The sequence below is a fragment of the Natrix helvetica genome (genome assembly GCF_964273705.1).
Source record: "Natrix helvetica genome assembly, chromosome: 5".
Lineage (NCBI taxonomy): Eukaryota > Metazoa > Chordata > Lepidosauria > Squamata > Natricidae > Natrix > Natrix helvetica.
This window is the reverse complement of record NC_138551.1, coordinates 68,000,876-68,025,685: the sequence shown is the minus strand read 5'-3', so window position 1 is coordinate 68,025,685 and position 24,810 is coordinate 68,000,876. Positions and strand designations below refer to the sequence as shown.

Here is a 24,810-nt window from a genome sequence, read left to right as displayed (position 1 = left end):
ACATTGATTACTAGCTGATTACATTAGTTATATTGTAATATTTATTATGTTTTTATTATTGTGAAATGTATTGCTCATTTAATACCATCTTTTCACTCATTTTTCTATGACTTGCTACCAGTTTTCTATTTTAAATTTTATAGTTATTTTCTTTTTAATTCATTAATGACTCTCTATAAACTAACCCTTCAATCCTAATTCAGTGGTCATCCTCCATCAGCTCACAGAAGGAACCCAGAATAAATATAACTCTGAATATAGATACAAGTGAGACAGATGGAAGAAATCCTAAATATTTTTTTTTAATTTTTTATTTTCAAAACAAACACAACACATCCTTCTTTACATACTGTAGAAAGTATATCAGTTGGTTACAAAAAACTTCCATGCATCTCTTCCACAGTCATCAATCATAATTCATATTAACTCAAATATTTTAACTCAGATATTTATACATATTACCATCATCATACCTCCATTTTCATTTGACTATAATTGTTTAAATGTCCTTCATCATAAAATATATCAAGGTTTAAAACATAACCACATACTGGCATTTCATTTGCTATTTCTAAAATCCTCCAATAACACTGAATCCTTATGGCCTATTCTAGCTAAACATCCATAATATCTAGTAACAAAAATTTCTAGTCCTCCTTACCAAATCACAATTTACAATTTATATCCAGTTTCCTTATGTTGTACCCATACATATATGGCTCATACAAAAACCAAGGCAAATAATAATATATACTGTATCATGGCCTTTATTATTGTATCAATAGTTCCTATTTTAGGAAGAATTCTTAATTTAATCTTTAGACATTATAAAGTGAAAATTCATAAATGCAAAAGTGATTTATTTATTGGAATGAACGAAGAGTTCAATTCAATTTCAGAGCATCTGAAATGTGACATTGCTTAGCATAAATTCCAATTAAATTAAATCAGCAATTTGGATTTTTTCCAAAACATTGTAATCATATTGGCGCCTATAGGAGGAAACTCTAGTGGATTATGCATTTTCCTATATTAAAACTAATTTTGTATATTTATTGAAAAGTACTTACTATGAGTTCTGAGTCACGTCCCATTGATATGACTGTTCTGTTTACTGTCCTCAATAGCTTTTCCATAATTATTTGCACATGTCGTTGTGTTGGTCCCTAAAAATAAAACGCAAAAAGTAGCCCAAAGCCAAGAAGATTAAAAAGCTTTATGTATACAGCAAACAATGATGTTTCAGTTTCACTATGAATCAATGCTCAAATGTACTGATTGTCTAAAGCAGCATTCAAATATGGGAATTCTATTAAAATTATTCAGCTTATGGCCATCTCTAAATAATGTAGGTAGGCTAAACCAAAAGGAGAGTGTATAACAAAGCATACATCCCCAAATATATGTCATGTATTTTAATTTATTTAGACAGTCCAACCATGGCAACTGAATTTCTTGTTGCTTTGAAATGTTTCACAGCTTATCCAAGTAGCTTCTTCTTTAGTCTGAGCAAGTTGGTTAATTGTAAATTTTTCTTTGGTTGTTATCTTAAATACATAATTTTCAAAATACATATTTTTTCCTATTAATGTTTATAATCAATACCCCAAAACTTATGTATTCCATGCTAAGGAAGTGTATAAATAGTAACTATAGTTGATACTCCTAAACTCAACTGGTATCTCTGTATCCAGTTGTATCAAAGGAGTATTTCAAATAAACAAACCGCAAAGTGAAGACCTACTTGAAAAATTGAGGACTGGCCTCACTCTCTCATGTAGTATATATGAGTTGTAGCTGCTAAAAAGGGAATTCTGATTCTCACATCAGAGAAAACCATTATTAAAAAGGGACAGATGGCAGCAACTCTCAAGAGTGGAAGTGCACAGCTGCACAGATACCAATTCAAAAAGGTGACAGTAAAACGCCCAGGAATTAAACCTGGGGACTGACATATATGAAGGACAAAGTTCCAAGATGCCCTTAAGTGACACATTTCTCTATGTAGATGACTTCCTAATTCTCTAGAAATGTACTTTTCAAACCCTATATTATATTATCTGCTTAAGAATGCAAAGCAGGAAGAGAATTTCATCACTCTAATTGGTACACATTGCCCCACACTGTGCTTACTTCCAAGTGGTACTACTACAATGTACTTTATATAAAGAAGCTTCTAAAGGAATTTCAATAATTGAAATTGCAACAAAGTAACTTCAACCAGCCACCCACAGTCACCTTGCAAGGGGAGGTGGGTGGCATAGAAATTTAATAAATAAATAGTAAAATAAACCAGTTGCTGTTGAGAACTAAGAAATCAACAATTGTAACTAATTTAGTTCAACCCCCCTTTCCAATAATAATAGTGAACTTAAAAAGTTTAAATAAATGGAGCTATTAGAAGAATATAGCTATTCCATATTAAATGCTTGCTCAGAAAAACTGGCAACAAAACACACAGACATATAGAATTCCTTTTTTTTACTGATGCATACCTATAAAAACATGCAATTGAATTTTATTAACATTGTCTTATGGTGGCTATTGCAGTTTTTTGCACATTATTTTATGAAGATGTTCTTCAAACGATTATTTTACCATTTGCTAATAAATTGCTTGTTTTTAACAAAAATTACAAATGGAAAAGCTTCAGTATTGTGCATGTATTTGTTTTTGTATTCAAGAAACGACGAATTGGTTTCCTTGTCTTGATCACCAGTGCTTGTTAATAGGTTTTGTTTTTGCTCCCTGACCCTCATAATTAAATTTGTCACCAATAAACGTTCTCTTCCACTTCCCAATAATTCCTTAGGAAGTGGTCTTTTGTCACCATTCAAAAATGAGTTCCCTCAGTTCAGCCTATTCATCTTTCACCTACTCTGCCTTCTCAGCAGGTCAGCTGGCACCTTCCTAAGCAAAAAATCTTCAACTTTGCTAATCTCAGCAGGTAAAGAAACTAGAAGATAATTGCTTATGCCCCAAGATGCACAGCAACCAACTTTGTGTGTGTGCGCGTAAATATTAAACACTGCACCACTGGATTGTATTACCAATCAAAATCACATTTCGCAAAAAGCACAGGGAGGTTTAAAACATAGGCTACTGTTATGTATCTTGCATATTAAAAAGCATGTTTCAGGAGAGTTTGCTTGGTTAATCCTTAATGAATACTTTTTATACCTTTCAGTGTATAAAAGAAACTTGGTCAAAACAAGCACAGTCGACGGTCTCCTAGACGCCTGGATGGTACCTATGACTCTAGCAGACAATTCACCCCCCTGGAGAGCTTTCCGCTCAATCGCCAGGCGGTCAACTGAAGCCATTGTGGCTCCGGGTGTTCTATTGACCCCTGGCGAAGCTCAACCCTGTCCGCTGGAATTCTCCAAGGTCTCTCCGCCGATAACGCCTGAAGGTTGGCAAACCATGGTCTGTGAGGCCAGTAGTATGTTGTTAGGAAGACTCTTAATTTCTAGATGTAATTTATCATCCATCCATCCATCCCTATCCCTTGTTCAATTTGTATGGCAGTCCATTCACCTAAGCTACTCTGGATGCCTCTGGGATTATTAAATAAATTCCCTCTGGGTTTGTTATTTCTTTTAGGAATTTAAATATGTCAGGAATTGCAATCTGAAAGCAGCAACAAACAAACAATCCTTAAACTGATTTAAAAAAAAAAAAAAACTGGTCATCTATACAAATCTGATTTATGGGTAAAAGTACCAGTGCTCAATCCTGCTGAACTATAAAAAAGAGATTACACTTTTATCACAGCATCTTTACTGAATAGTACATCATAGACCATCCTGAAGCCTACTGCTTCACTGCAGCCTCTAAGACAAAGTCTAAAAGTTCTCCATCAAGCGATCACAACTGATCCATTCAAAGCAGAAAACTAGGTGAATGGCATTATTACAAAAACAAATGCTCTATTTTTTAAGCCTCAATTTTATTCATAACATTTTTTAAACATTCATAATGTCAGAGTTAAATATATACAATAGTTACTAACCACATCTTTCCTATAAAGAACTTCAAGAATATTACTGAGCAATCGGCAACAGGCATCCAGGTCTTCTTGCCTTTCCAAATGATACTTCAGTTGATCTGTCATCATTGGCATCAGAATCTCCCTACAGTCTATATATCAGGGAAGATGGGGGAGAGGGGAATAAATGGGAAAGGAAATAGAATCAAATAGTATCTATGAAATCATTTTATTTATGACAAAACTTCAAACTAAAGATTATTATCTGAAAATCTATCTTAAAAACCCCAAAAAATCACAAGTTCAATGTCACATTTTTAAAAGTAGCAATTTAGTTTTATGAATATATCCACTATAGAGTTTCTAATATCCAAATGCGCCCATGTAGTCTTTTATTTTCATCTATAAGAAAATGTAAAACTTAGTATATAGCACTTTATGTACCTCATCACTCAATCAAAAAGATATAGGTCTTTTTGAGACTTGTTGACTAAATCACACCAAATATATCTAAGTATATTATTATTGTTGTTAATAATTTCTAATGGTCACCTACTTCAGAAGACTGGACTACTGGAATAATAATTTGATTCTTAATTTAATGAATATAGCTACCAATTTTTCCCAAATAAGACTCCAGACACTGTACAACAATAAATAAAACAGCCAATATAAAATAGATAAGGATGTTCCATAAGCTGGGCACCACCGCAAAGAAAGCATATTTACTGGGACACACTAGACAAAGATAACTAGCTGACAGTACCTGCAGCATGCCTTCTTTGCTAGCTCTAATGAGGTGGGCTAATGTAACTGAGAAGAAATACCCTCTCCCCCGATAATCTGGACCCATTATATGAAGGAGGGCCCTGTTCTCAATACATGAGGTCATTAGAATCAATATGGTAATGACACCCTAACATTTTAACTAAGTGATAAAGAAGTGCTAAAATTATATCTGGATATAGTAGCAGTAGCAATAGAATTTAGACTTATATACCACTTCAGAGTGCTTTAGAGCCCTCTCTAAGGGGTTTATAGAGTCAGCATATTGCTCCCAACAATCTGGATTCTCATTTTACCAACCTCGGAAGGAAGGCTGAATCAACTTGACTTTGGTGAAATTCGAACTGCCAAATTGCAGGCAGGCAGCAGAAGTAGCCTGCAGTACTGCATTCTAACCACTGTGCCATAGCAATATAGTAATTCATTGGATCATTTGACATGGATATCCCATGGGTAGGAGATCTTCAAATAATGGAGTTTGCATACTCTAAATGGATTTATATTCTTCATAAAATGAACTACATCATTTGGGAGTGAATTCCATAGTCATCACTGTCACTTATGTGATCTATGTTTTGAATTATTGGGCTTATATGTCTGAGAAATAATGGCCATAAAAACAAATTGAGCCTTTTGGTATACTGGGGACAGATTATTGAGTTGTGCCTGGACACAAAAGCTTTGAGAAAACATTTTGAGTCTAAGTATTACAAACCTCATTACAAACAAGTTTGCAATCAGAAAGCCAAGTTGAAACATTAGCAGATGGAGAACTGGCTTATTGAGATTCAATTTCAACCACTTGATAGAGGCCTTGCTGAGCCAAGTCACTACATTACTAGAGATTCCTATATATGTCCCACATTTATTAAGTGCAAGTTTATTTCACTCTGTTGAGAATCCTGGAATGTGTCTTTTCTTGCTTACGCAGAGAAACTTTTACATACTGTAAACATTTTATTTTCATCAGTACATTATTTCCCTTCAATTTTTCAATGCCAAACAAAAATTGCATTAAACTCCAGAAAACTGACATCTGTCTTGAACAACATGATGCCGCAAATTTCTTTCTTGGCATCTAAGCAAATTCCTAAACAGAGCCTTTGGCTATTGCCTCCCACAAAGTTCAATAACCTTCAGTGGCGTTGGCATCAGATTAAATAGGCACATTTGTTTTGTTTGTCAACTTTGGAAAACCAAACAACATTCATTAAAGCGAAGGAGTCTTGCTTGAAATTCTTGATGTTCCAGATCATTTGGATCTGAAATGTTCTTGAAATGTCTCACCACACATCAATTGATCTAAAAAGGCCTTCTATTTTTTGTTTGCCCTTAGGAAAGAAAATATTTTGTTATATGCTTCAACCAAGATAACATTTGGAATATTTCCCAAAAAGCTATATCTCTACAAAAAGGAACTGATTCAAAACAAGTTTGTGTACCTATATCCTAGTGCTAACTGTATATAGACATTTCTTCTAGCTTCAAGGTTTGTTGCCATAACAGCAGGGCTCAAAGCAAAGAAACTGCCAGAAGAGCAGCTGTTCAAGAAATGTTTTCGTACATCTTCCATCAGTTTAGGGATATTATCTATGTCTGCCATTTCCTCTACTCACACAGAGGTTGCTCTAACAAGGCATTGGTAGCTGCTGTGTGAGTAGCAGGCAATTGAAGCTTTGAATTGCCTGTGAAGGACCATTTTTGTTCTCTTGCTGGCTATGAAGGATGGGAAGGGTTGCAATAGGTGCATCAACCAAAGGAACATTAGATTGTTCTTGTCGGATATGACAGCTCCATTATATTAGGAAAGATAATTCCTGTATCTGTCTATAACACTGCTTGATTCTGGCTGTAGTGCCCATTCTATCCTCCATATTTTCCTGAACAAAAAGAACTGTCAAGATTTTGGTTGATCCTTTAAAAAAAAACTTTCTAGGCACCAGTGGAAGAAAAGGCAAGATCTTCCTCTCTGTTGCCTGTTGTGCATATCAGCTAGAAGAAGTAGTCTAAACTATTTTGAATAGAAGAAAATAGAAGACATCAGGTGTCTCTTGTTTTTGGGGATCTCTAGCTCCTGTTAAAAAGTTCTGTTCCTTCAAAAAATCTCCATATTGGGGGGAAAAAAGGAAGGATATTGTGTTTTAATATAATTTACCATTTGATGTTGTTTACCGTAATTATTAGCTTCTATCTATCTAAAGCTTTACCCAATCGTATGGGTGAGGAAGTGATCTCTCTCAGCTATTGTGTGTAGTATGGCACATCAGGGCATGACAGAGATTGAAAAATACCATATTTTTCGGACTATAAGACGCACCTTGATTTTGAAAAGGTAAATTAAAAAAAAGTTTTTGTGCTCTGCAGGCCTGCCAAACTCTCTGCATGCCTCTTTTTTGAGGGAGGGGGGAAAGGGCATGCAGTGCTTTGGGAGGCTCTTAGAGTGCTCCTGGGGGCTTGGGGGAGGGGCAAAAACAAGCAGAAAATGGCCCGTTTTTTGCAAAAGAATAGGGCATACAGAGGCTTTGGGAGGCTTGTAGACTGCTCCTGGGGGCTGGGGTGGGGGCAGAAATGAGCAAAAACAGCCCATTTTTTGCTCATTTTTGCCCTCCCCAGCCCCCAGGGGCACGTTGCAAGCCTCTCAAACCCTCTACACGTCCATTTTTGCAAAGGGGGCGGGGTTTCAGTAGGCCAAATATGCTGTATTCAGTGTAAAAGACGGACCAAGATTTTCACCCACTTTTATGGGGGGGGGGGAGGTGTGTCTTATACTCCAAAAATACAGTAATAAATCATCTAGCAATTTAAGTCATTTTTAAACTTATTTAAAAAAAAATTCTTACCATGTTGTGTGAAAAGATCACTGTGGACTATTTCAATCAAACAGTACAACTTCTGAATTGTGAGACGACCCATTGGAACATTCAGTATAAAATCTGTAAATAGTTTGCTAGCCAAACAAGAAAGAATAAGACATTTTTTATTCATTTAGAAATATTGGAAAATAATTTTAAAAATCCAATATATTTGAAAAAGCAATGAAGAAATCATGTGATCCCGTTATTCTGATCTTATCTGTATTAACTCCTTATACATTTTTAAGACTTACGTAAAACCATCAAATTTATTTCTTACTCCTGAACCTTAATTTAATCTGAAAAATAAATATCTTCTTGGATTTCCCTTTTTCATCAAATGTTTATGGTTTTTTTTCACTCCTATGGTTTTTGAAATAGTGTGTTAAAAATAATCAGTGAAATATGTTCTGTATAACCTTTACAAGTATTCAATTCACTATCTGCAACTAATCATCAACAGATAATAAGATGAATTGAAACTCTGCTATGTAGTTAATGCATGCCTCCTCTATAGTTTAATGCAAAGATTGCCTGTAGAAGGTAGCAGTCGGATAATTATTTTTGCTCTTCAAAGTGTCCATGTGCATTGGGAATAGAAGTATACAAATAAATTCACATTTTTATTTAATCATTTATTTATCTGATCACCTGAAACAACCAGGCTCTAAGCACCTTACAGAATTTGCATAATAAACATGGACTACAAAATTAGAATAAAATTGATTAAAATAGTGACTGGCAATAAAAGGCTAGAAATACTAAATTATAGAAAGTGACACTGCTGTATAAAATTAGTGCTCCAGAAAAGGTTTGCATTAATTGTTTTCGGAAGGCCACAATGGTGGGGGAGTTCTATGTTTCGGAAAACAAGCAGTACAGAGGAGGGAGGTTGCTGCAGCAAAACACAAAGGTCTTTAAGAAAACTGGTTCATAAATATACATGATATGTAATTGCAAGAACACTCACGTATTTACTTTGAGTAAGACTCACTGAGTTCACTATACCCCACTCCCCACTATACCCCACTCCCAACTATTTATTTAGTTGTGAAATGAATAGATCCTGCCATGCTGATCTGTTAGAATACAAAGTAGCTTTCAAAATAATTATAAAAACAAAGCAAAAATAAAGAATTATGTCATCAAAAGAGAAAGTCCAAAAAGATAATAACCATCGGGTAAAAGGAAACCAAAATTTCACTTAAAAGGTCCATCACATTCCTTGTGTCTCAAAGTCTGGGGATGAGAAATAGGCTTCAATCCCTTAAACTGCAGAAGGCAACTGCAAAATATAGGGACATGGCTATGAAATGCTATGATGTAGACAGAGGTGGGTTGCTAATTTTTTTACTATTGGTTTGGGGATGCTACCGGGCACGCGACGCTTCTGTGCATTTGCAGAAGCGTCTGAGCGGGTGGACACAGCGTCCCACCGCCACTACTACCGGTTCGCCCAATCCGGGCCAAACAAGCAGCAACCCACCTCTGGATGTAGAGCTGCATTTGAAGGAGGCTTTACCATTAATAAACTAACAGCCTAGCAAATGTTTTCAACACAATCTTAAACTTAAGCATAGGACCATTTCACGTTCAAAGAGAATTATTATTAAGTAGGAAAAAAAGCAGTCTTAGGCAGGGGTGAAATGCTACAGGTTTGGGCTGGTTCGCCCAAACCGGTAATAAAAATGTTACTGGTTTGCTCAAACCGGTAGTAAAAAAAATGCTTTAAAAAGTAAAAAAAAAGTTTAAAAAAGTAAAAAAAAAAGGTTCTGACTATCAGCTGTGTGACAATCAGCTGTGCCATGATTGTAGGAACCTTTTTAGTGTGTGAAGTCCAGCTGCTTTTGCACTGTGTGTGAGTCAGTTGTGTAGCTTTTGTATTAATTTTATGTGTGATTGTTTTTGAGCTCTCTGTGACTCTGTGAGGTTCCTGCTTGTTGTCCGCCCGGTCACATGACCACCAAGCCACACCCACCAAGCCACACCCACAGAACCGCTAAGGAAAGTTTTTGAATTTCACCACTGGTTTTAGACATATACATAATACACATATGTCACATACGTACCTAAGTTCTTTGGGATCAAAAACAAGCTTTACATCATTCACAATTGTTGGCAAATATTTAAGAGCAGCTCCCTAAAAATAAGCAGAATAATTTATTTAAAGAAGAATTAAAGCATACAGTTGAATTCCTTAAAGCACTCCTTGTCACTGCTTCTCTGATATCCTTTCCAATAATGTTATTTAGCTTCCCAACAGCTTTAGGCAATTACTTCTTTTGCTACCTGCTATGTTACTCTCTGGACTTAAAGAATGAGGTTCCCATGTGGAAAACTCCCTGACTCACAATTCTCTTTCACATTCCTCCACTGTCATTTTAGTCTTTTCCATTTGTTTCGATTTCCACTACTGATATTATTTATTCCTTCTTTATCTCCAGTTGTGAACCACTGTACTGCAGTTATCCTCTTTCAATTTATCAAATAAAACCTTCAGCGCAGCAATTTTAGGATAGAGCTTTGTTTTCTTCCACTTTTCTAGTTGATTATATCATTAGTTTCTATGCAATTTTTCTATCTTTGTAGCATCAGATTTTAAAAAAATCATAGATAATATTGTACAGCCTCCATCTATTTTATGTAATACTTAGACACAATTGACTTGAAATAAATGTTAGCAGCTTTTGTACAGTTTTCATACCAGAATTTCAATGCTGTTATTTTGTACCAAGTGCACAAGGCAGAATTTTACACAATGAGATAATTCAGTATTATTTTTAAACATGCTACCAGGAAGAAATAGATAACTGGATTTAAATATATTCTGGATGAAAAATTATAATTTTCTAAGATGTCATATTTTATAAATATGAGCTTCATGATGCCAAACGTTTGAAGCAAAGAGAAGGACAAAGTCTAACAACATCAACAAATCTTTACAATTAAAATACCTTTTAAAAATAAAGGAAAGAATATTATACTATATTATTTTGCAAGATATAGATTCATTCAATGAATCTTCTTTCTTCCTGTAACATTACAGGAGGTTCCCTAAATTCTGAGGAACTCAACTTTTTGCTCTATGATACTACCTGCATTATTTTAATTTGCCTACAGCTTTAATAGAATAAGTCTATTGCACTCGATTTTTCTTCCTTGACACTTTGCTTTAAAGATTCGTTCGCATGAGAATATAAATGTACTAAGCAGACTACACTATTCTTCTAGTTGAAACCAGAGTCTAACTCAGAACTAAGGCAATTCTATTAGCAGCTTTAGAGTGAGTTAATCAGGCCCCAAGTTTGTTATCTATTAACCATCAAATTTATAACTGTCTTTGTGACTAAAATATAGTTATGTCTGATGATTAATATGAAGTACTTTGGGGTAAAGTTCAGGGTACATTATTCAGTGTAATTATTTTAATTAAATCATTAGCATATCTTTACATAAGATAACAGCTATCAATGATACAAAATAACCTTTTTTGAATAATGCATGAAGTAATTTTTAATTTACATATTTCTCAAGATGATGCCTATTACACTGATTTCAGTTAGCAAAGTATGAAGTAAAAATGCAAGCAACTATAAATATGCTCAGAAAGAACGGAACTAATTCCATAAGGATTCTATATTTATTTTATTTTATTTATTTATTGAAATTCGTCAAACAAAAATGAGAACAAGAATAAGAGAATAAAAATACAAATGAGAGAGAGCATAGGCACATTAGTGCACTTATACGCGCCCCCTCTACTGACCACTTAAACATGTTCTGCACAATTAAACATGTCTAGAATTACCTCCTTTGTACGAGTATTACTTTTCTGTTTCTAAAGAAACAGCACCTAAATGCCTAGAGACAACAATATAATCAATATATTATAACATGTTGCTGGTAACTGACCTTCATTAATCTCTAAAAGTTAAGTTTAGTCACACCAAGTTATAGTATCTCAATGGTAATAACCAAGAAATGCCATGACTGTAGGCTAGAGTGTAAAGGATTAAAAATATCCTAGAACAGGGGTGTCCAAACTTGGCAACTTTAAGACTTGTGGACTTCAACTCCCAGAATTCCCCAGCCAGCAGAGCAGAAAGCTGGCTGGGGAATTCTGGGAGTTGAAGTCCACAAGTCTTAAAGTTGCCAAGTTTGGACACCCCTGTCCTAGAAGAAGGTATAGTAAACCTTTTCTCTATTGTTGCCAAAAAACCTACATGTTTTTTTCATATATAGACAAAAAGTGGGAGGAAGGGAAATAAAAAAGAGAAAGACCTAAAAAAACATTAAGTTGTTTCCAATTAGAAAGCTTTTTCTAATTTACTAATTCTGGAAGCTACTTTATCAGTACGATAGTATCTTACTATTGGACACTGTATTTTACTAATATTAGTGATAGCTTTGAGATAAATGTTCCTGCAAATTTCATTTTGATTTTTAAAAACATGAATACTCTAGTAATAATTTTGAAGTTTTGAGATAAAACAAAAATGCCTCTTAATTTGAAAGAAATGCTTTCAAATTACGTGAACAAGCAAAAAAAAGTGTTTTTTTTCCTTTGAGAATTACTACCATTTTATTAGAAAAAAAATGACACTGTATATTTAAAAAAGGCATCTGAGCTTTGGATAAATATTTCTTTAAAAATATATAATTGTTGTTTTAATATAACCTGCATATAAGCTTATATTCTATTACATATACACCAGGACTGAAACTAATTCCTACCAGTGTTCTAAAATAATTTGCATTTCAGTTTAGTTTTGCTAAATTAATGATTAGTATATTTGTTAATAATTAGCATTTATGCTAATTAACTGTGTATTTAAAAAAAAAATTCTACTACAGCATGTCTTCAGTGGATTTGAAATAAATAGCATTCCCTTTTATAAAATAAATTAATGATGACAATACAGACAGATGACTAATGTCTCAAATTATAATTAAAATATTTAATTATCTGAATTATGGCTTAGTTTAAAAAGTAAAAGAAAATAATGGAGACTCTAGAATAATTTAAATTAGAAAGCTGATTAACTTTATACAAGGTCAAAGCTAAGTCTTATGAAAGCCAAATAGCAAATGCGACCTTTACTCTATTTGCAAGCTATAGCTGAAATGAGATCCTGCATGATTAGTGGCATCATTACTATGTTAGCTATTCCCAGATGCTGATATACTTGAAAAGAGGGAATATTAATTTCAGGCAATAGTTATCAGATATCAGGAACATCAGGAACAATTACCAACAATTAAACAGTTTGTTAACTTCTTAAATTAACATTATGAATTAAAATTATTAATTAACATTCTTGCACATCACTGAGCCAAGGTTCATATCCCTGTTCCCATCACAGGAAGGACAACAGAATTTAATCAGCCTAATGACAACACACATTTTCATAATCTCATACCAATAAAGAACAAAAAGCTAATCCTTCATTACACTTAGGTAGCATATTAAAAATTTCCAAATTCCTAGTCTACATTACTGTTCACGCTTGTTAGATATCAGTCTCCCATACTACAATTACTACTGTGTTGTGATTTCATCTAAACAGGAATATGAACTTGGATGTTCTATCTGCCTCCTAGTGTCTGTAATTGACACACTGTTAATTTGGGACTATCAACCAACAAACAGCCATCTGAAATATATGGGTGAGAATAAGCAATACATTCATATGCACTGATTTTATGTACAAATATACTCATCATGCTATTTTCTTTCACAATAAATAACATGAAAATTGCACAAAAGGAAGTAAGAAATACTAAGATAAAAGAATGGAATAAGTGAAATAAAAATATAGTTGATTTTTTAATTTATTTTACATTATTAGGCTTTGAACTTTTCATGAACCCCATCCAATCACAACCTTCTTAGTTTTCCTATTCCTCTTAATCCATTCACTCTTTCTTCATATATTGCTTATGTGATTTGATCCTCATTTACTCACTTATATGCCTTATATATATACCAATTGTTCTGCTTTTTTTCAGGTAAGCTATGTTTTGCAGAATACAGAAGAAAAGTATTTGTAATAAAATAAAAAACCATAACATAACAAAAAGAATACCATTGTAATAAAAGGAACACTATTATATAAGTATCAGTCAGGTATCTTTCTATCTTGTAAATCATCATTCATTACAAAATATTCATATATCCACTCATACAGAGCCCTTTCTCTATCCAATTATAACTTTTGTAATGTTTCATTTTGACCCATTCAGCCTTTATTTACTTATTTGCAATTGAATCATTCATTATGACTACATGGTCAAATCAACACAATGTAATACTTACATAATAGTCACTCATTTTTGTGTTTAATCCATTTTAAATCATGCATGACTTTTTCTCTGTTTCTTTTACCATATCCATATTCTTATACCACTTTCTCCAGAAAGCCAACTTGATACAATGTCATCATTCTAGACACTGGGGGCCATGGTTTTCATTCGTGCTTAAGCCCCAAGCTACCCTAGTGACCTTGTGTTAAACCAGTCTCTCTACTGACTACAGGAAGTCACCAAACGTAATACTGACCAAAAGACAAACAGACATACACAAATCTATTTCTCCATCTGTTTTTCCAACTATAGCAAACTACCAGTTTATATAAATTCAGCTACTTGCTCTTATTTTTGCTATTTACATATGACAGGCAATCATTCAACCCATTTTGATATACAATCTTGGTCTTTGCTACATTGGTCTTCAATTCAATATTTTGTTGCATCGTAAAATCTAACTGCAAATCATTCAGATAAATAGACAACATAGTAATATGTCCTTGAAAAATATCATGAATACTAACTTATTTATTCATAAACACTTTAAACAGCCAAGAAACATCACACTCCCTTATTTTATGCCCTGTTCGTGTTGAAACAATATTTTATCCCATTTATTCTCATGTATGCTTTACTTTCATTATATATTACTCTTCTCACATTCAACAACTAATTTTCAACTCCACATTTATGAAAAAGATTTCCTAACTCAAGCCTATTTGCTTCATAATATACTAGGAATTACTTTGCATATAAGTAGGGTAGAAATACATTAAAAATACAAATATTAAATGTATTAAATCCAGATAGGATACCCTAACCTCACAATAAGCATGTGGTTGTGTGTGAGGGAGAAGATAAATAATGAAAGGAGTAAGATGCGATGCCCCCCTCACACACGCACAAAACATGCTCAAAATTTACCTGGCTTTTCAATTTTCAATTTAAACTTATTAATTAGACATACATTGGTATGAAGTTATCTATTTTGAAATCTTATTTTGCCTTCTGTTAAGTGATGACTACAGATTTGCTATATATATATTTCTATAGTATGTTAGGAGATTCAGCCACTATAAAGTTAATTATCCTTTAATGAAAATGACACAGTTCACAAGCAGACATTATAAGAAACAAATTTCTCACTTATTTCAGTGACTAAATACTATGTTGCAGAATATGAAAGGTCTATTTTCTAGATTGATACGAATTAATAGAATTGTAATTTCATAAATCATCAATTGCTCCAAGATCTATCTGTCTTTCTGTCTGTCTCACTCTTTCTCTATCTATCTATCTATCTATCTATCTATCTATCTATCTATCTATCTATCTATCATCTATCTATCTATCTATCTATCTATCTATCTATCTATCTATCATCTATCTATCTATCATCTATCACATTGTTTCTGATAACATGAGACAGGAAAAATAAAATGCCATACTACACAAACACACACACACACATACACACGTACATCTCTAAACAAGCTGTTCCAAATCCCAAGGGTAGGGTATGCTGGGGGGGAACAAAAGAAGCAAATACTATCATCAAACTCCCCATAACCCCAACACTCTTCAAAATTATTAAGTATAGTGTCATCCAGTATCCATTTGCTTTGCCTTCTGCTGCGAAGATGATTTTGTTCTGATGTTTTCTTTGTGTAAGAGAATACAGGGCTTAAGAAGGTATAATTAACTCACTTGAGTTCATACAAAGCAATAGCAATAACAAAATCAGAGCTATGCCACAGTAATGTTGTCAATTCAGAAAGAAACATTAATTCATATGGACAAATTTCCTACTTCGATACTAACACACTAGAGTATTAATTTCAGCAACAAATACATCTACAGAAAAAGTTTCATTACAAATTTCAGGCTACTGAAAATTCTCTGGACACATTTTGAACGTCATTTTTCAAAGTAAAATATAAAATTTCCTGCAATGTGTAAAACTAAATATTTTTATAGATAAAATAAAAGGGCCCTTCTATTTCCAAAACATACCTTTACTGAAACAGTCTGGTCGGAGGCACTGCTCATCATTTCATTAATAGACTTAAAGAGCTGAAGCAAGGATTCCCTAAAATCAGCTTCCCCTTTATTCTCATACAATCTGAGAAAAACAAATAACACCAAAACATTTAAAAAGAGTACAATAATTAAAATTATTTAACAAGTACTCCTTTCTCTCAACACCCTCCTTTACCAGCCTTCTTATTCTTCCATAAGAATATCATAGGTTATTGCACATTAATTCTGGCTATGGTGGATTACACTGACATAGTGGAGGAAGCGGAGACTCAGGGGGTTTTTAGTTAGTTGCTTTTTAAATATTTGTAGGGGTGGGGTTTCAGGGGTTGTGGGGCGGGGTGGGTCAGATCAGGAGCGATGTGAGAGCCGGGCCCCCAGGTGTGGTCGCGAGCAGAAGGGGCGGAAGGGAGGAGGAGGGGGAGGACACCATTCCTATACAGGGCTCTTTAATTCCAACAGTCGCAGGGAGGGGCAGATACGAGGGCAGTTTAAGAACTTACAGTCGGTTGGGAGACCGTGGTTGCTGGTTACACCCGGTCGCTTGTACCAACCCCCGCGTTCTAGGTGGTCAAGAGTTACAGACCCAAGGCCTGAGGCTGTTGTTATGCAATGCGAGGTCCGTTGTTAACAAGGCCCCCCTCATTCACGATCTAATTTTAGAGGGGGAGCCGGACCTCGCGGGAATAACGGAGACCTGGTTGGGCCACGAGGGAGGTCTTCCCCTCGTGGAAATGTGCCCACCAGGATACCGAGCATTTCACCAGCCCCGGGCCCAGGGAAGGGGCGGCGGGGTGGCAGCAATTATTCGGGAGGACTTAGAGCCGAGGGAGTCTACTGTGCCACAGACGTCCGGATGTGAAGCCCTTGTTGTGAAATGGGGGCCTGGGAGACAGTTGGGCCTGCTGATAGTATACCTGGCTCCTCGCTATACATCAGCGGCCCTGCCTGAACTCCTCGAGCTGATCGCATCGGTGGCGGTTGAGACCCCCAAACTTTTAGTGATGGGGGATTTTAACCTGCCGTCGGTGGGAGAAGCATCAGAGGGGGTTCGGGAGTTCATGGCTTCCATGACAGCCATGGACCTGACTCAAATGATTCAGGGCCCAACACACGAGGGAGGACACACTCTGGACCTTGTTTTTGTCTCTGGCCAGTGGCTGAGTGATCTGGGAGGAGGGGACCTAACCATCACTCCCCTGTCATGGTCAGATCACTCACTCCTTCGTCTTGACTTCCCTGGTGCTACCTCCCGCTGCGGGGAGGCGGAACCGGAAAGTGCCAGATGGTTCCGCCCCAGGCGCCTGATGGAACCTGATAGGTTCCAGACGGAGCTTGGGCCACCTCCTGTAACCTTGACCCGCCCCCAGGTAGGGGACCTGGTGGTTGCGTGGAATAATGCAACTACCGGGGCCTTGAACCGGGTGGCGCCTTTGCGGCCTCTCCGGCGGCAACGATCCACCCTAGCCCCTTGGTTTACCGAGGAGCTGAGGGTGATGAAATGCCGCAAGAGACGTCTAGAGAGTCGTTGGAGATCCTCTCGCTCCGAATTTGATCGAACACAGGTACGAGCCCATTTAAGGACGTACCTTGTGGCATTGAGAGCGGCCAAACGCCAATATTGTGCCACTCTCATTGCATCCGCGGAGAACCGCCCTGCCGCCCTGTTTCGGGTGTCCCGCTCCCTCTTGTTTCAGAGGCCGCGGGAGGCCCCTCTACAGGGCAGGGCAGAGGAATTTGGTAAATATCTGCAGGATAAAATCGCTCAAATCCGGAGAGACTGGGTTCCTGTCAGTAATCCAGTGGAGACGCCCATGGCGAGTCTTGAGGTTTCGATCTGGGAGGAGTTTGACTTGGTTGCCATCGAGGATTTGGACAGATTGCGTGGACGACTGCGACCCACCACATGTTTATTGGACCCGTGTCCCTCCTGGCTTGTACTGGCATCCTGGGAGGTTACACGAGACTGGCTCCTGGGCCTAGTGAATGCTTCGTTGGGCGAGGGGTCTCTCCCGGCCGCCTTGAAAGAGGCGGTGGTGAGACCCTTGCTCAAGAAGCCTTCCCTGGACCCTTTGGAGCTGGCCAATTATCGTCCTGTCTCCAACCTTCCCTTTTTGGCGAAGGTTGTAGAGAGTGTGGTGGCCCACCAGTTCCCACGACATCTGGAGGAAAATGATTATCTAGACCCGCGCCAGTCCGGCTTCCGCCCCGGTCACAGCACGGAGACGGCCTTGGTCGCGTTGGTGGATGATCTCTGGAGGGCCAGAGATAGAGGTTGTTCCTCTATCCTGGTCCTATTAGACCTCTCGGCGGCTTTTGATACCATCGACCATGGTATCCTGCTGCGCCGGCTGGAGGGGTTGGGGGGTCCGGGGCACCGTCTTGCGGTGGTTCGGCTCCTACCTTTCTGACCGGACGCAGCGTGTGTTGACAGGAGAAGAGAGGTCGACCCTACGCCCCCTTACTTGCGGGGTACCACAGGGGTCGGTCCTCTCGCCACTCCTGTTCCACACATATATGAAGCCGCTGGGTGAGATCATCCGTGGTTTCGGGGTGGGATACCATCTGTACGCTGATGATACTCAGCTGTACTTTTCCACCCAGAATCACCCCAACGAGGCCATCGAAGTGATGTCCCGGTGTGTGGAAGCCGTACGGATCTGGATGGATGACAACCGACTCAAGCTCAACCCTTCCAAGACGGAGTGGCTGTGGGTACCAGCCCCCCGGTTCAGCCAATTAATTCCATCATTGGCCATTGGGGGCATTCATCTTGCCCCCGTGGAGCGGGCGCGCAATTTGGGCGTCCTCCTGGATGCCCGGCTGTCCATGGATGACCATGTGACAGCCGTGGCAAGGGGGGCGTTCCACCAGGTTCACCTGGTGCGCCAATTGCGCCCCCTACTGGACCGGGACGCCTTGCGCACAGTCACTCATGCGCTGGTGACGTCTCGCTTGGACTACTGTAACGCTCTCTACATGGGGCTTCCCTTGAAATGCACCTGGAGGCTACAGTTGGTCCAGAACGCAGCCGCGCGGGTAATTATGGGGAGTACTAGGTACTCCCATGTGACACCGTTCCTGCGCGAGCTGCACTGGCTTCCTGTGGTCTATCGGGTGCGTTTCAAGGTTTTGATAACTATCTTTAAAGCGCTCCATGGCTTAGGACCTAGTTACTTGCGGGATCGTATTCTGCCCCATACATCCCTGCGACCAATTCGCTCGCACAGAGAGGGTCTCCTCCAGGTGCCGTCCGCTAGACAATGTCGTAGGGCGGCGCCTAGGAGTAGAGCCTTCTCTGTAGCGGGCCCAGCCCTGTGGAATGACCTCCCTCCGGATATTAGGAATACCTCTGACCTCCGCTCCTTCCGTATTAAGCTTAAGACCCACCTATTCCAAGCAGCTGGCCTGGCTCAACTTTGATCTAACCATATCGCTCCTGACGGGTTTTTAACTGGGTATTTTAATTATATTTAATTTCTAGGGGGTTTTAAATACTGTATTTTAATTGTTTTTTATCAGCCGACCTCCTCCTTGTGTATGTTGTGTATGTTTCAGTGTATGTCTTTGTTATATGTTTGTTTTGTTCACATATTTATTTCGTATGTTTCATTGTACGCCGCCCCGAGTCCTTCGGGAGAGGGTGCGGCTAAGAAATAAATATATTATTATTATTATTATTATACAAACCTTTCTCTAGGATGTCACATGGTTCCCCTACAACTATTGTATGGAGACTGCAACAGTGATGTGTGAGAGAAAAAGGCTTAAGGATCTTGGCTTGTGGGAGTCATTGGAACTCCCCATACATCTTTTACAAGCACTACCTGTCTTCTGAATAAGTTGTATACGTAACATCACAACACTTTTTTTAAAGAGCATCACACATTGCCAAAGACAAAATCAGGATACAATTTTTATTTCTACTACCCTTAAAAACATATAATTATTCTCTGTTGTTTATATTAATATCTAGTCAAAAATTCAGTGTCATATTGTACTGGATGCAGATAGCCTTTTTTATTTAGAATTGACTTTTTAAATTGTTGGCCATAAAGTAGTGTGAACCATAGGAAATTATTGTTACTTAACAAATTATTCTCATTTATTCCAAAGAACCTCTAGGCCTCATCCAGTATATTATTTAAACTCCCACAAACTAGGTTTAAATGGTTCAGTAACTGACAAAAATCAGCCTATTATTTTTAATAAAAACATGGTAATGATAAATGATAGAGAGACCTAAAACTGAAATATCTCCCTCCCAAAAAGAACCATGAACTTAGAGAACTGAAATAAAGAGAAATATAGGATATTAATTTAGATATGAATCAGTACGAAAAGCCCCCTGCTGATTCTGAATTTTTTTGGAATAGATATGTATTGACAAGAAAATATATTTACCAATAAATATTTATACATCTCATCAGTAAATCTGTTTTTAAAAAGCACATTTGTCTTACTACCGGTAGTCTTTTTCCTCCTTAATAAGTGGCATTGTTGTACAAATTACTTCTACATAGTAATCAAAAGTATCAGATAATAATCACCAAAACTAGGGTAGCATAACTATTCTTTTAGATTTTTTTAAAAAAATCCACTCTCATTATTTTTATTAATGACTCAATGTGACAAACGTATCTAATTCTCCTCCCTTCTCCTCAAAAACTCTGTGAGATAAATTGGGCTGAAAGAGAGTAACTGCCCAAAGTTACCAAACCATCTTTCATGCCTAAGGCAAAACTAGAACTCATAGTCTCCATCATTCTGGCCTGGTGCATTAATGGACCAAACTGTTTCTAACTTTTCTAAGTATTCATATGATCAAGTAAAATTAAATTGCAACAATATTGTATTAGTACATTGCAGGGCACAATACTTAATTTTGGGAATTTTTGTCAAATAATTCAAATAAGAGGCACACGGCCTTGCCAAGCAAGCAGTATAACACACTGAGTTAACTTTATTTATTTAGTGTATGGCATACAATGTCAGGGAAATCTATAAATGAAAATAGATTTATAATGAAAAGAAGGACTAGGGGAGACATGATAGCAGTGTTCCAATATCTCAGGGGTTGCCACAAAGAAGAGGGAGTCAAACTATTCTCCAAGGCACCTGAGGGTAGAACAAGAAGCAATGGGTGGAAACTAATCAAGGAGAGAAGCAACTTAGAACTGAGGAGAAACTTCCTGTTAGAACAATTATATCAGTGGAATAGCTTGCCTCCAGAAGTTGTGAATGCACCAAAACTGGAAGTCTTTAAGAAGATGTTGGATAGCCATTTGTGTGAAATGGTATAGGGTTTCCTGCCTAGGCAGGGGGTTGGACTAGAAGACCTCCAAGGTCCCTTCCAACTTTGCTATTGTATTGTATTATTGTAAATGCTAGACACAATGCAGTTGTGACAACTTAACAGTTAATAATTAGTCAGCAAGAAAAGAACTGACCAACATTCTACGCTAAACATTCAGTGTTCTTTTCATCTACAACTAATGAAGCTGGCAATGATTACTGTATATCTCAAAAGAACACTTCACATCTTATATTATTTAATATAAAACCACTACTATAAAAACTGAAGTATTTTGAAGGCTGCATTATGGACAAAGATGTTATAATACTTACTGGTTGAACAAAATTCTTGATCGCACAATAAATTTAAAGATATATTCTAAAGATCTCATAGCCTTGAATAGTTGATCAGTGACACCAGCATTGTCCACATAAGTCCTTAAAACTTTTGTCAGTTTTCTGAGGAAAAGAAAAATATAGATCATACATACAATGAGATGCACTAGCATACAGCATAATCATGATTTGTGTTCAGAGAACTTTCAGAGACAACAAAAGAAAATAAAGAATAAAAAGAAAACTCAAGATACGCTAAAAATAATAAAGGCAGGATTTAAAAAATCTTTTTAAAAAAGAAAGTGAAAGAAAATATAAAAAAGGAAGAACTTCAATAGAGAATCAAAAGACTTACAAAAAGATGCCTCCGTTTTTTTGGATCAATGCTAAAGAAAATCGCACGAAGCTGCATCCGTTTTGCACACAAATGTCAGAGCACTTGTAAATTAAATTTCTCCATGACACAGACTGCATTTTTTTCACATTTTGACAAGCCAGTAAATGTAGTATGAAGACTTGTTTTCATTGTTTTCTCTGTTTACTGTGAATACATTTCTGGATATACTACAAATAGTTTTAAATTATTCTTCTTCAGTCAGGTTTTCTAAACAAAGGTTTTAGAATAATGCAACAAATATTTATGTGTAATCAAATGAAGTATGTTTCTGTATCTGTCCATACTCATACAGAGTTTATTTAAAAACAAAATGGCACAAACAGCTTCTTCAGGAAAAAGATTAAGACCACACCGCTTAGCAATAGGGTGCCAGTCTCTATTGCAGTTAGTAAGTGAGAACTATCTGTATCTCATTTTCCTAGACTAAGGACATATTTTGCTACTGATCTTCACGTACTTTCTTGAAGGATATCTTTATGGTTCTCTACAGTTGTCAGAGCCAAAACTCAGATGCTGAGTCTGAATTTTAATCTGAAGAAACTGGTCAAGCAGATCTTATGGAATATCAATCTCAGGAAACACAAAGTCAATAATCACCACAGGCTGATCAAATACAGGTATCACTTGAACAACTGGAGGAATTGGGTAATGATGACAGCAGGCCTCCCAGCACCCATACCAAGCAAGCAAAGCAAAGATATTCAATGAGGCTTCTTGCCAAGCAAGGAAATAGATCGCTTGTTTAGAGGCAAGGTAGTAAATCTCTTGAGTTCCATATCATTGGCATCCTTCAGTCTCAAAAGGTATCGTGCTCTGCAAAGCTCTATGGTTTATGGTATCGTGCTCTGGAAAGAGGTCCTAAACGCAGCATCTGATGTAGCTAAAAAGGCCAATTTGGGAGTGGCAATCCCTTCCACACATTCTGTCCTCTGCCCAGTCCCCAGATTTCACTGGTTCTAGAACTGCCTCTTTGCCTCAGCCTGCTGAACAAGTATTTCTTCAAATTGGAGAAGGCCATGCTGAACGATCAGCGGTCAAGGTTTCCCAGCTGTTAATGTCCATTCCCAAGGTCGTTAGATCCCTCTTGGAGATATTGTTATATAGCAGCTGTGGTCTCCCTCTAGGGTGCTTTCCCTGCACTAATTTTCCATACAGGAGATCTATCAGAATCCAACCATCAGCCATTCTCATGACATGCCCAAGCCAGCACAGACGTCACTGTTTCAACAGTATATATGTGCTGGAAATTCCAGCATATTCCCAAGACTGTGCTATTTGGAACTTTGTCAAGCCAGGTGATGCCAAGAATACATCAGAGACAGCACATATCAAAGTTGTTCAACTTTCTCTCCTTCCGTTCATAAAGAGTCGAAGACTCACTGCAGTACAAGAGTGTGCTCAGGACACAGGCTCTATAGAACTGGATCTTTGTAAATCTTTTGAGTTCCATAGCAACTATGTGTAACTGTAACTAGGAATAGCTCTTAAGTACAATTCAAGATTATTCTTACAATATGCAAGAGCCTAGACAATTCAAATATGAGATTCATCACATACCAATTTCACCCTTAACATATGTGGTTGATTACTAAGATGAAGGAGATTCAGCAGCATATGCTAATGCAGTACCATCTTCTAGTTACTCGTGGAAAGCCTTTCTCTTTGATCATACCTGCAATCTATGATTGTAATCTATCATACCTGCATATATGATGAACTACTTAGCTATGGACACAACAATCTTTCTCAGATAAGAAACCCAGAACAACAAAAAAAGATTTTAATTCTGAAATAACTCAAATGGTCCAGAAAGTAAGACTATTAGAGGATTGGATGAACATCTTTTATTAACAGTCTAAGAGGCCCTCAGAATAGTAGGTTCGACAACAAACTGGCCTAGTCAACCTACAGAACAATATAAGCATGTATGATAATGACTTTTTCTACCTCCTATTTAAGTAACTAATTTTCAGCCATGACATAGTTATTTAATCACTTACGTATAAGCCAAAGTAGCACTGAAATGTTTCTTAATGTAGGTTTCTAAAACAGGATTGAAATGCTGGAACTTCCGGTCAGCAATTAGTCCAATGATAAAAACCTGTTCAATGGAAAAGGATATTTATTATCTTGAAAGTACAATGTTTCAAATATTTACATTTTTTGTGAAATAATTAGAAGAAAGCTCCATCTATAAAACCTAATTTGCTGATAGGATTTCACTTCCATATATTAAGTTTAAGGGAAGGAGATTGAAGTACAATTTTGAATAGACCTAAACTGAGAGTAACAATAAGGCTTTACCAATTGTCTTCAAATATAGACTAGGTTGACCTATGAAGGTCATCTGTAATTGACAGCACAACAGAATTCTTGCTGTCTGAAAATCTATGGCATTTGACTTTAGTGTGTCTTTTGATACCTAAGTAAATTTAGACAACTTGTTTGTTTAAGATTACATCTATGGTATAAAGTCCAAAACAGTATTTCATGTTGTCAATGATATCATAAGTCTTTGGAAAATAGCATGATTGTATTTGCACAGAACACTTGAGATTCATAAAAGTTTCACTGCTTACAGGGAATATATATTAAATGAAATAAACCACTATAAAGCAATATATATCTCTGTATGTTTGTGTACACATACATATATATATAATATACATATATATTACCAAAGCATCAAACACCAATGTGTCAAATGTTTCACTTTCTGAATTCTCCATCATAATGTTAAACAATGCATCCAGTGTATCTTGAAGGAACTGGAAAAAAATATTATGGTCAATAGTATAACAGATATTCAAAAA

At 36.9% G+C, this 24,810-nt stretch overlaps 1 protein-coding gene across 1 annotated transcript in view; it reads right to left on the bottom strand.

Annotated features, from left to right (window-relative positions):
- Positions 1–24,810, bottom strand: part of DOCK1 (dedicator of cytokinesis 1) — a 459,011-nt gene that overhangs the window by 312,654 nt on the left and 121,547 nt on the right. Inside the window, exons 20-27 of the mRNA XM_081954827.1 lie at positions 24,676–24,765; positions 23,998–24,098; positions 21,598–21,723; positions 15,946–16,054; positions 9,696–9,766; positions 7,615–7,721; positions 4,013–4,140; positions 1,071–1,166 (exon numbers count right to left, since the gene is read on the bottom strand). Coding sequence (XP_081810953.1) covers positions 1,071–1,166; positions 4,013–4,140; positions 7,615–7,721; positions 9,696–9,766; positions 15,946–16,054; positions 21,598–21,723; positions 23,998–24,098; positions 24,676–24,765 — 828 coding nt within the window. The remainder of the gene's footprint in view (positions 1–1,070; positions 1,167–4,012; positions 4,141–7,614; positions 7,722–9,695; positions 9,767–15,945; positions 16,055–21,597; positions 21,724–23,997; positions 24,099–24,675; positions 24,766–24,810) is intronic.